At 49.5% G+C, this 12556-nt stretch overlaps 3 protein-coding genes across 3 annotated transcripts; 1 reads left to right on the plus strand and 2 right to left on the minus strand.

Moving 5' to 3' along the window:
* Window positions 1–405: 405 nt before the first annotated feature.
* EDB82DRAFT_421162 (proliferating cell nuclear antigen, N-terminal domain-containing protein) lies at window positions 406–1245 on the minus strand (the record flags this gene model as incomplete). The annotated part of the gene is made up of 2 exons (XM_025728567.1): window positions 406–713; window positions 774–1245. The coding sequence occupies 2 exons, from the start codon at window positions 1243–1245 to the stop codon at window positions 406–408; spliced, it is 780 nt and encodes a 259-aa protein (XP_025588529.1).
* Window positions 1246–2350: 1105 nt separating this feature from the next.
* On the minus strand, window positions 2351–4437 carry EDB82DRAFT_521487 (Mysoin-binding motif of peroxisomes-domain-containing protein; the record flags this gene model as incomplete). Its single annotated transcript, XM_025728556.1, has 4 exons — window positions 2351–3015; window positions 3068–3519; window positions 3570–4033; window positions 4093–4437. The coding sequence occupies 4 exons, from the start codon at window positions 4435–4437 to the stop codon at window positions 2351–2353; spliced, it is 1926 nt and encodes a 641-aa protein (XP_025588528.1).
* An 867-nt stretch (window positions 4438–5304) lies between these two features.
* EDB82DRAFT_472211 (uncharacterized protein) lies at window positions 5305–7449 on the plus strand (the record flags this gene model as incomplete). Its single annotated transcript, XM_025728544.1, has 1 exon — window positions 5305–7449. One exon carries the CDS (start codon window positions 5305–5307, stop codon window positions 7447–7449), a length of 2145 nt encoding a protein of 714 aa, XP_025588527.1.
* Window positions 7450–12556: the final 5107 nt, after the last annotated feature.

Consider the following 12556-nt stretch of genomic DNA (forward strand, 5'->3'; position numbering starts at 1 on the left):
TTTCATACCTCTACTCTAGGCTGGGAAATGCTGGGCGGATATGCTCATACAAGGCAAGATAACAAAGACATAGGCCGATATTAAAATTTATCAACAGCCCCGAGGGCTAATATCATGACACGAGAGCTTCAATCCAAAAGAACGGTTTTATAGATTCATTATCGTTCGTCAACTGGATCTTCCTATCTAGCCTATTCGTATTCACTCCGCCACTACTCGCACATACCTCGCGAGATGCCCGGAAAGCCTCTGATTGAGCAGATGTGACTCTTGGTATCCTTATTTCTTGCATGTTCTCCTATCACACATGCTCCATCACAACTACTTGACCATATCCTTTTAAACACAAACGCCAAGCTCGTTTTCATGTAGTAGGACAGTATCGCACTATACAATGGTAGCCGTCTAATCGTCTTCACCAATCTTGGGAGCGAGGTAGAATCGGAGGTGGCTTTGGCCGGAGATCTCGTACTCCACCAACAGAGGGACTTCGTTAGAGAGGCAGATGCTGACATAATCAGACAGACCAGCAGCCTTGCAGAAGTTGACAAGGTACTTGAGGGAGAATGCAAGGGAGACGGGCTCGTCCAGCTTAATATCTACATTCTCCTTGGGCTTGTCGAGATTGGTGTTGCTTCGGAGGGTAACGGAGCCATTGCCAATATCGCCGGTGCATGAAAACTTGACACCGTCCTTGGAAGCATCAATCTGGACTGTTGAAGCATTTGTTAGATAACAGGCAAAAACGGCAAAAAGAATGGCGAGAAACTAACCTGCTTCTGACATGGCCATGAGATCTGTGCAGATACGTCGGAACTCCATGGAGGGCATCTTGATGGTGGCAGCATACTCGGTATCGGGGATACCCAAGTGCTCCTGGTCAATGTCCATGAGCTTGAGGTCGTACTCGCTGATACGGTCGTTCTCAACGTTCTCGAACTGAAGGTTCAGCACATCAGGGCCATCCTCAGCCTTGAGTGTGAGGACGTCCTCGTTCTGGGCAGCGCGCAGGACTTTGGTGAGAGATGCGAGGTTAACACCGAGGGAGATATTACGGTCGCAGCGGTAAGGAGAGAAGGACTCGGCGTTGAGCATCATGGAGACGAGAGCAACGTGGGAGTTGTCCATGGCCTGAAGTTGAAGGCCTGTGTCATTGCAGTCGAAGTTGCAGTCCTGCACCAAATCCTTGATCGCATCGACCACCTTCTTGAAAAGGGAGGCCTGTTCGAGTCGTGCTTCCAACATTTCTAATACGTCTGTTAACTGTCTGTTGATGTAGTTTTTCAGGTGGTGCACAGAGCTGCCACGCAGATGGAAATGGAAAAGGGCGGGGTGACTGTTGCTAGGGGACTTACTGTGTGAGTGTGAGAAAAAATGATGATATGTAAGGGAGTAGACAAGGGACCGGTTAAAAGAAGACAAAGAGATTGATCTGGATGGTGTTATTTGGGTAGTATGTATGAATAGAGGAAAAGAGAAGATGGAGTTGTCTGGGTGAATTTGCAGAAAGAAAGAAAGATGCAGGTGGTAATGGATGGCCTTTACCTTCCCTTAGCTTAGGCTAGTCGGTCGCGAAATTGCTAGGCTACCGCACTTTGCTACGGAACAGCTCCATATCAAGGTGGGTAGTCACTTAACGCGCCACCCTCTCAACGATACGCGACGCGTCTTCTTGGAGCTCCTATCAAAGAGCCCCACTTGACGCCAGCTTGAAGGTAAGGCGTACGAGATGATGCATACAGATCATCACAAATACTATGTAATATGCCCTTAGATTGAAGTTTTGTCGATGACAATATAAGCTTGTGATAAATAATAGAAAATTTTAATTTTTATAGTTATGTCTATCATATATGGGCAATAATTAAAGGCCCCCTTTTTTTTCATTATTTCCCAAACAAGAAATGAAAATAATTTCCTAAAATAAGGATTTTGATCTGTCGAGTATTGCTTTACCCTGAGCTCTTTTGAGTATATCCAGAATGTGACATGACACTCACAATCTAACCTCTTGGGATAGCATATTGTTCAAACAAATAATTCAGACCTGATCCTTAAACGCCTGAGCCTCCGATGGCCTGTCTATAGAAAATAAATGTGCCTTGTATAGGAAAATAGTGCGTATCGTCGTGATGCCTCCCGATGCTTGGCGTGTCCGTCCATCTGAGAAGATCCAGTGATGTATCGTAAATCGATAGCGAGTGTAAGAAAACAGCTTTAGTAAAGTCGATGGTGATCCAGATTGATGGTGCGCGTATTGAAAGTACGCCAAGAAGAACAGGCGTGTAGGAAAGACATGATGATAATGATTGATGATGACTTATTGTTAGTTTCATGAAACAAAGCATCCCTACAAAGACGGAATTCGCGCCGCTGGCGCACTTGCACGAGTTCGTGGCCGTAAGTTGATGACCGTCTCCAGTTCACGGAGCATGCCCTTGGTAGCATCGACATGTTGTCGGGCAATGACCTTTTGCTCTCGTTCCTCGCGAACCTTGGCTATCCTCTCTTCCCTGGTGAGCATACTCCGTGGTCGAGGTAGGGCGACGGCTTCAAATACTTCTGGTGAATCTTGCTCAGTGGAACCAGCATAGTCAGAGCTCGGAGGAGACTCTCCTGTCAGGGCCTTGAGCGCAGCAGCAGTCCCGCCGTTCTCATCCACAGTCGTGAGACCGCTGAGAGAGCTTACAGGCGATAGCAAGGTACTCATAGACGACAGCCTCTTTTCGTTTCTATCGATACCGAGCGCTAGAGCTGCCTTGCCCTCTTCCCACGCCGACATTAGTTCTTTCAGATCCATGCCAATGGACTCGTATTGCGACATGAGATTCGGACCAAGCTCTGAAATATCGCTTGAGTCGTTCAGACTTCTATCGGATTCCTCTCGAAGCAGTTGTAGCTTGGCCTGCAAGCCTCTGATTCCAGTTGAAAGGGAGCCGAGCTTCCGAAGTTGGGCCCGCCAACGTTCCCGTCCTGGTGTAAGAGCATTCATCGGTGTCGGAGGAGATGGGAAATCTAGGTTCGTGAGTCAGCGATCGATTATCAAGATCAAATATCAAACACTCACTGTCTTCCTCGCTAAGGATGCCTTGCAATCTAGAATGTGCCGCTTGAGTTGAGTTATTTAAGCTCAAAAGCGATTCTACCGCTGTAGTCCAGCGGAGTAAATCATTCGCGTCGCTCTCGGCATCCAGAGCTAGAAGGGCGCAAAGAAATAGTTTTCGAATAGTAGAGAAACGCGCAGCAAGAATCTTGAGGGTTCTTAATGATTCGGGATCTTCCAGATCTTCATCGGTGAGACCCTGGCGAGCGTCAGACATGTCGAAATCGGTGATGTCGTATATATCGTAGTATTTTTCCAAATCCGTTTGTTCCGCAAACCCATTGACAACCGTGCAAACTTGATTGTAAGAAGCGAGAACTTCGGCAAAAGAGTGCCTCAAAGCTTTGCGCAACCTGACACATCTTCGTGTCTGTGTACGATCTTCTATACGGCTTATTGGTGGCAGAGGAGCGCTACTGTATGTTGGTTAGCAAGAATCAGCGTTTCAAGGACAACAAAGACCAACAGTCGGTAGCCTCGGGAGACTAACTCTACCTCTTGTATCAGAGATAGAGCTGCTCCAGTCGCACTGTCGAAATTGTGAGAGTGCTCAACGAAAGAGGTGATTTCGGAAAGCGATTGCGACCTTCGATAGCGCAACCATTGGCGCTTCATGTAAACCTGGCCCAGAAGAGCTGCAGCTGCGCATAAGAGGAGCAGAAATATGAGTCTTTTCTTGCTCACTCCACTTCCGAGAACCCAGCTCAGCACCACCGCAACAGCCAGTGCTGCAAGGATCGATGCGATAAATCCTTCGGTAGACAAAATCAAATCTTGGTTGCTCGACGACGGGCTTGGTCCTCCGCCGCCAATTTGCGATTGTCCTAGTCCAGAATGACCACTCAGAAGCTGCGAGGCGATGATCGTATATCGGAATTGTTCGAGGAATTTGGCGTTGTCAGCCCGATCGATACTCGCTGCTACCGCGGCCTATAACAAGGGTATTGTTTAGTAATGTTGATTGATGTTGGTCGCGCGACTCGACATACCGAGTATTTTCCACTTGCAGATCGCAGCCCCGATTGTTGCTGAGGAACTTTTAATTGAAGCGCATTTGGAGCTTTGTTTCGAAACCTCGGCTTCACCAAGGGTCTACCAGTGGGCGCGAACGGAGAAGGGCTCGAGGGGGGCGAAGGACTGGAACGGCCTGCCGACGATTCATGTTCGGGTGTTATTATACCAGGCGCCCAGTCGGCCTGCGACTCATCTCCCTCATCTCGGACAATGTTAGATGGTTGCGAAGAAAAAGGAAATACCCCGTGGGACCGGGAGAGAGCTTCCTCACCTTTGAGGTAGTCGGCGAACGGGGTCTCTTCATATACTACTGGCTCCATCTAACTGCTTTGTGACGTCGTCGGGGTCGATAAGATGTCACACAGAGCCATCGAGCGAAAATTGTCGACGGAGGTGCAGATCGTATCGTATTCGAAGGGTTTGTTGTTGTTGTTATGATGTTATACCGACCAGTGTCTTGCTCAGGAGAAGGCGACTAGAAGTAATCGAGAAGGCGAACAGGGACCAGCTGGGTTGTCGATGTTCCTAATTAGGGAAGCTCCACGCTCACCGTACGGTCCGTACACGCGGTTCAGTGGACAACCCCGAGCAATACGACAGGGATGCTGGGCTATTGGCTGCCTGTCAAAGCAGTGATGCGCCGCTACATACGCTGTAGGTAAAAGTACCCTGGAACCGTTAAGTTTGACCTGGACAGGCGTAATTTCGATCCGAGCAAGTGCTGTTCATGCAGCTCTCAGCATACAACGTAACAAGATGCAGGAGGATGCAGAACGCGGCGTATCAGCGCGCAGCAAAAGGGGGTTCTGGAGCGGGCTTTTGAACACATGGGCTTGTCTTATGTTTGACCGATAAGATGAGCTGCTCATGGCGGAGCAAGGAGGCGCTAACATTAGAATAGCAACATCTTGCACATAAACAGTGGAGTATGGATCAGGTAAGCCTGAGGCACTACCAATTTCCACTGGAAAGAACCTGGGGTAATCTCTCTTTTCTGGTTGGCCAATAAGTTCCTTACGCGCACGGAGCTAAATTCTCAATGTTGAAAGCTCATCGTCAACCTCAATATTTATGACATCAGCTCGATAACCCCCCTGGCACAGCTACGGTTCGGTTCGACTCGATACGATATCGCAATGTTAATACCGAGTTGAATGCCGGTTTCGCGACAATACTTTAGGGCTCCAATGCCTCGACCATGCCTTATTCTGCACTGTCGCTCGGGCAGCCCAATAACAAACTCACCAGAAGGCATTTGGGTCACCAATGCTATGCTGACTCGAGTAATTGAGCGATTTCATCATGTATATCCGGTCCCTCGAAGGAGTCTGAGTTCTTGTCCAGGTCCGCTTGAAAGCCGACGCCGCTTGGGCAAGCGACATATGACAGCAATTATCCCCAACTCTCATGCTTCGCCTTTTCCTTGGTCAATTGAGTTGCCCATCGACCTCGGTAAATGGACATGGGAGGCTCCAACTCGACCCCAAGATCGACGGCATAAAAAGGTTGGCTTGTTTGAGCGTTTTCTGAGATCTCTGGAGGACATAGACTGTGCAGAGAGCCCGCCCGTCACCACTACGACAGTACCGCAAACAGCGACTATCTCGCCCATAGAACAGTCACTCGTCGAGCTCAGCGAAAACCTTGCCTCATTTGAACATGTTGAAGATGGAAGAGCATTGTACAAAGCATGCGAACCTTACCTTCTAAAGGTTTTAGACATGATCGACGACAAGACGATATCCGCAGACGACCTCATCCTCTCACTCAGCCCCTTCGACGAAACTACCAAAAGCCGTGTCCCAGCTCAAATTCTCGACCATGTGCTCGCGAGGCAATGGATTTCAATCATTCATTGCATCCACGACAACCGGACTCGTCCTACCAGTGATGTTTTTGGTGGACATTTATGGTACCAATGCCTCAAAACAGCGTTCCAAATGACACCTCAGGCTACGACTTTCGGCTTTCTGGACGAGCTGTTGAGACTAACTCGACAGTTTGAAAGAATCATTTTGGATCCCGACGACTACGTTGCTTTTATGCGAGCCCATCTTCTCCTAGAAACATGCCAGGGCCAGCAAAAACCTTCACGGCCTGTGTCAACTCAAATTTTGCGCCGGAATATTTATTTATCTCGGATGTTTGGTGTTTCGGGTTCATCGAATATGGATGCCTGTCAGCAATTATCTCAGTCTTGCCTCGAGAGCAGTATAGATACCACAGAGCGACGTACACTGGCGTACCACTTATTGCTCAAACTAGCCACTACCCCTGGTCTCAAGATAAGAGAATTCGTGGAATTGGTCCAAGGTGCCCTCGACACAAGCGAATGGACCGAACCAGAAGTCTGGCAATTCGCAGCTCTTCGCCTTATGAACCAAAGTCAATGGAAGTTGCGCCCGGAATATTTGCAAGAGTGGTCCGAACACCCCTCAACACTTCATTCTTGGGCGGCCTTGCTCGATTCTGCTTTCCACCGACACGCCAAGAAGCGTAAAGCTAACCTTAGGGCGCTTTCGTTTACCAGCGACATCTGTGGCCAACTTGGTACATTAATGAAGGCAGTCCGTCTGTTGCCAAACCACAACGAGATTGTCTCTGACATGGTGAAAACGGAAGAGGATCCTCACCATGCTCTCACCATCTGGGAATTCTACAACGAAGAACAGACAAATCCGGATAAATTACCCTGGTATGCATGGGCGCGGCATTTGGAGGTCATAATAACAGATGCTGATCTACCTGCTAACCTCATATGGCGGGTTGCCGAATTTCACCCCCAAAGGTCCTTGAACAAGTTGAATAACCCTATTAGACAAGGCATAACCTACACAATGGATTTTCTTGTGGAGATAGGGAAGCTCTACATGAAGCGACCTGGTATGACAATGCGAGCGCGTCTAAGATATATCGAAAAAGTCATCAACTTCGGCAAAGCTTCCAGACAGCCCTTGCCTCAGTCTTTGGTGCAGATACTTGCCGAGGTTATACTCAAGGATCTTGAGATGGGCAAGATGGGTCGCAAAGCACGACTTGCATACCTGGTCAGGAAGATAGAGCAGTTCTGCGGAAAAGAACAGGCACAAAAGGTTGCGGTATCAATTGATGGATGGAGATGGACCAACAGAAATCGAATGACACAAATGTTACCAATGCCTTCTCCCAGCGCATTACGCCAAGAGAAGCCACGCAGAGAGTCCATGGGTCACTCTTGGAGGCAATCTCACAGTCACTCGAAGGATGAGGCAGAGAGGGATGATTTCGAATCACTCCTGAAATCCGAGCGACGAGAAGTACAAACCCCGGCTGCGGCAAGTGCAAGCTTTTAGATATTCAGTTGCATGGTTGTTGGATGGTAAAATATACCCACTCTGAGGAATGAGAAGTAAATCACAATAAACATAGAGGAGGAGAACAGTAAAGGCTATCACCAAGGGGGTGGGTCTTAGTGGGCTGATGCCAGAGAATGTGAAGACGAATTATGACAGTATAGAACAAAAAAGTACAAAGACATTATGGCTCAAGGACACATAGCCCTCGACCAATATATTACAAGGAAACTAACTCACTGGCAATGAAGCAAAATAAAACCGAAGCCACAAACATATAAGTTATACTCAAACTATGCAAATGAAAACATCGTTCCAAGTGTCATTACAACGGGTCTAAGTTTCGTAATGAACATAACAAATACAGTAATTTTCCCAGCATCAAGACATCATATGTCATTAGGAGGTAAATGAAATAAAACATAGCTCAAACTTAGTAGACAAAAGAAAAGCCGTTCGTCATAAGGTAGATAAAGCAACGTCATCTGGTGTATCCCAAAACAACAAAAAAACAAAAAACGATATCGTTAGATCCCTTTTCCTTCACCCTGGAACCGCCCATGAAAGAACGAAAAAAGAAACAAAACGTTAAAGAAAGCTCCGCTGCAGATGCATTTGTCCCCGAAATACCAAAATCTCCAAAACACCCTGTATCCCTTTCCCTTGGTATCTTCCCATGCCCTCATTCATACTCTTTCTAATAGTCCACCTCGGTTTGGCCCATTGTCTCAGTCACAAGGCTAATATGACTGCGTGCGCCGATAGAGGTACTTCCGCCGTCACTTGCTCCAGGGAACAGCCTGGAGCGAGGGACCAGAACTTGGGCTGGGCACACGACGATTTCTTCGTCGCCCTTCCCATTGTCGTCTCCTTTCTTGACGACAAGTGGGAACAAGACGACTCTGACAATCGCGCCTTGAGCCTCAAGGTCTTCGTTCGAGGTAGTAATGCTACCACTTCGCTCGTTCATCATTGATGCGTTGAATTGGACTGTGGCGGTAAGCTCACCGTCTGCATCGTACTCGGGTCGCAGAGGTGGCAACATCATGTATTCAGCTTTCTGCGTACGCATCTCAATCGAGAGACCAACGGCCTCTCTCATTACGCGTCGTAGCTGAGATTGAATTTGATCTTCCAGGTTTGTCGGCGGTGGAAGGATCTTGCATAGCGTCTGGAAGATGGCCTGAACAACGGCCTCTGTATCCAGGTCGCGCTGGCGTTTGAAGCTTTCGCGCTTCGCCAGTAGTGTTAAAGTAACGGCACGCCATTGGCGCACAGCTTCAGGAGGACCGACCTCAGTCAATAATTTCTCCAATGACTTGAGCTTCTGTCTCTGCTCTCTATCCATGCCGAACAGGTAGCGGGTGAAGACAAATTCCCAGATCATGTTCATGGTCATGGACATGAAAATGTCACGTCGTTTTACACGGTCCCGAAGGTAAACGTCGACGTCGGAACCATCAAGTACGGCATTGTCGAGTCGGTCGATTGTTTTCTCATCGTTGATCTCATTTGTCAAGCGACAAGCACGCATGTCTGAGAATTTGGAAAACCGCAGCACCCACTGTTGAACGTGCGAGCAAAGTTGTTGGCAGCGGTGATCAAAGTGATCCTCGTCACGAATGTTGAGGAAGTGGTCGTCATGGGCTTTGGCCTCAAGTATTTGACGTTGCAATTCGCGAATCTTTTCTTTGGCGGTGTCGAGTTGGGCTCGAAGATCGGCAATCTCAGCGTCTTTCTCTTCAAGGGACTGCTCAGTGGTTCCTTTGACACGGCGGGCCTCTTCCAATTCACGCGCGACAACCGCGTTGCGGCTCTCGAGGTCGGCTACACGACCGGTGTCTTTATTGGCGAGCTCAGTGTTGGCGCTGGCAAGGCCGTCGTTAACTTCGGTAAGTCGAGAAACCTCGTTCTGGAGGAACTGTAACGATTGCTTCAGGTTATCGATCTCGGAATCGCGCTCGGCGAGACTGTTGGCAGCGCGTTGGCTCAAACTTGTCTCAGCCATAGCACGAGCTTCTGTGAGCATTCGGTTCTCAGCCATTAGCTGCTCAACCCTATTCTCGAGTTCGAGGACCTGCATGCTCTGTCGGCGGCGCATGCTGTGAGGCCTAGTGGGCGATCGAGGTGAGCCGATGCGCCCCTCACCGAAGCCATCCTGCAAAGTGTAAGTACTGGCAAGACTATACATGTTATGGTGTTGTTGTAGTTGTTAACTTACGTAGACGTCGGCCATGTCCTTGGTGGCACGGGCACGACCCTCATTTGCGACGGGCGTGGAGCTGACAGGCGCTGTTACGGTAGCGGTAGCGGTGTTGTTTTGTTGACGTATAGACCGCAGATCACCGCTCATTCGCTTATCGGCGCGGCGTAGCGGTGGAGTGGGGGTGCCTGACGACCGGTTGATGCCTGGGCTTTCAGGCCTGGAATTAAGCGGCTCTGGAGTTCGACGACGGGAGAGACTCGTGTTAGAGACGGCCCGACGTCCCGCGCTTTCAAGGCGAGGAGTTGATCGCCGAATAGGACTTGCATTGTCGGAGAAACTTCTTTGGCCAGCATATGATGCTGCAGGGTTAGAGTTCGAGTTGGAACCTGGAGTGGGCGTTCGAGTAGGAGTTGAAGAAGATGTTGAAGGCCCAGGCCCAGATCTAGATAGCGTTGACGCTAGGCCCGCACCCGCACCCGCTGTAACGGTAGCGCCTACTGGTGTAAGGATTCCATATTGTTTCTTCTTCTCAGGCTCTGGAGTTGGTCCCGGTACAGTGGGCTCTCGTAATACCGGCGTGCCTCGAGGAGAGCGACGGAGTCTTCGCTCGGGCTTTGGTTCGGGAGTTTGCATGACCGTACGGTCTAAAATTGGTTGGGGATGTTCCCAGCCCTCGGTCTCTATTCCGCTGTCGCGAAATGGTTCTGGACTGCGAGGTTTGCTTCGTCTCAAAGTTGGCCTTTCTCCTGCAACACTATCACGCCTGGATTCTTCACTCAGGCGTCTGCTCCGTCTCTGAAAACTCGATGCGTCACCAACAGGGCCGCTGTTTCGTCTGACCTGGGGTGGTGGTGAGAATGCACCCCTGGTTGATTCCATTTCCGCCTCAGGAACCTCAAGGACCGGCTCTAAAAGCCTGCTTGGCGACCTTAATATGTCGCTGATGTCGGATTCCATGCCCAGTGTTGGCGTGATTGTCGTGCTGTCTTCTCGTAATAGGCCACCTCTGGGCTCATCTACGCCAGAGTCACGGCGTAACAGCTTTTGCGGCGACCCTCTCGATAACTCTGAATCGCCACGCCCGAGAACGGGACTCTCCACATCGTCCAAGTCGTCCGGCCGCGATCTTCGTAATTTGTTCTTGTCGTCTTGTTCGTACTTGACAGGAGCATCTCTAGTCGACCCGTGTGATCTAGCCGTTCCACCTTGTCGTTCTGGCTGCTTGGGTTCGTCTGCTGATTGTCTGGCGCTCTTAGTGCCTTTTGAAGATTTCAGCCTTTTCTCAGGGGTCTTGATCTCGTTTGTCAAATCCCCAGTAGCATTTCTTCCATTGTCCTTGGATTCATTACCAGTTTCCTTGGTGGTTTCCGTAGTTGGCGGCTTGATGTCGTACGAGTCGGCCTTGGTCGTCGTTTTTCTGTCAGTTGAACCTCGCTCGCCACGCTCGTCTTGAGTACTGTCTCTGTCTGCTGACCTCCCTTCTCCGTCCTTCCGCTCATCCTGTGCCTGTTCCTTCATTGTCTTGTCACTAGCCTTCTTAGTACCCCATGCAGCGGCTGCAGCTGCCGTAACTCTAGCAAAAATAGATGTTTCGGGCTTGCCTGGTCGTTTATCCCCCACAGTGGCTGTACGATCACCTACACTTTTCTGAGTCTTGGCTGGTCGTGTATCTGTCTCGGTCAAGACACCTGGCGAAACATGAGGTACAGACTCTGGGGGTGACATAGCCTGCTCTGAGCCCTTCCGGCGCTTCTTCTTCTCTTTCGTACTCGCAGTAGGCGCATCATCAAATCCAACTCCCGCGCGAGTTGTATCGTTCTTGAAACTCGGTGAAGGAGCTAAAGCAGGTTTCGAAGATCGGTCGTCTGTGCTCATATGCGTATCCTGGGGGGGTAGAGGAAGCATATGGGACTTCTCTTCGGGTAGGATCACACCAGGTTCTTGGGGTATCGCGACAGGAGCGGCGGTCATTGGAGACTCTGTCAAAGCGTCTGGTCCGGATGTGAAGATGTCTGATACTGCCTTGGGCAAACTCTCTTTCCCAGAAGGCTCAACGATTGTTGCTAAATCAGATTCAGCTTTGGTCCTATCTTGGCCAGGCACTGTCACAGGCTGTGTTGGTTCCACTACCGATGGAGCACCAAGCTTCCTGTCGCCTGGAGTGATGATGGGACTTCCAGTTTCACGCTGAGCCTTTTTGCCCTTCTTTAACCCTTTTTCTTCAACGGGTTCAGTGCCGCCCTCAATATCTTGATCGTTCGCTTTAATGGCTGTTTTCTTCAATTTCAGCGTATTGTCTGGCGTTGATGGGCTTTGGTTGCCTTGTGCTCCCGGTTCTTTTGGCTTACTGGCCTGAAAAGACTCGGCATCTGGTGTGTCAGAGGCCTGATGATCCTTTGCAAGTTCCTTTTCCAAAGCTAGCTTCGCCTTCTTCTTTTCCCTCTTCGACAAATACGAGTCCGAGGTGGTGTTGACATTGTCTACCTGTATGGGGATAGCAGAAGTTGACTGGGGATCGAGAGGAAGATGGCCAGTGGCTTGGCTTTCAGGGACATGTGGCACTGCAGGTTGGGCCATGGATTCATCGACAGGACTTGCCAGAGGAGGCTCGACTATCATCAACAAATCCTTGGCTTTGGTGGGGGTGTCAAGGTCCACTGCAGCATTTTCCCTGCTTTCTAGAGTTGTGCTTGATACATGAGCTATTGAGGGTCCTTCGACGATAGACTGTGGTTGTTTGACAGCAGATGATGTCTGGCCGTCTTCATCTTCGAGCTTCGCATCACCATTGGTTGTGGATCCTATTGGTGAGTCAGGCTCCGGTTTCTCAAGGTCCTGTTTGTTCATCTGTAACTCGTGGCCTTGCTGTTTAATGTCTTCGGCTCCAAGTTGAGAAAAGTC

The sequence above is a fragment of the Fusarium venenatum genome (genome assembly GCF_020744135.1).
Source record: "Fusarium venenatum strain MPI-CAGE-CH-0201 chromosome Unknown EDB82scaffold_1, whole genome shotgun sequence".
NCBI classification, from domain to species: domain Eukaryota; kingdom Fungi; phylum Ascomycota; class Sordariomycetes; order Hypocreales; family Nectriaceae; genus Fusarium; species Fusarium venenatum.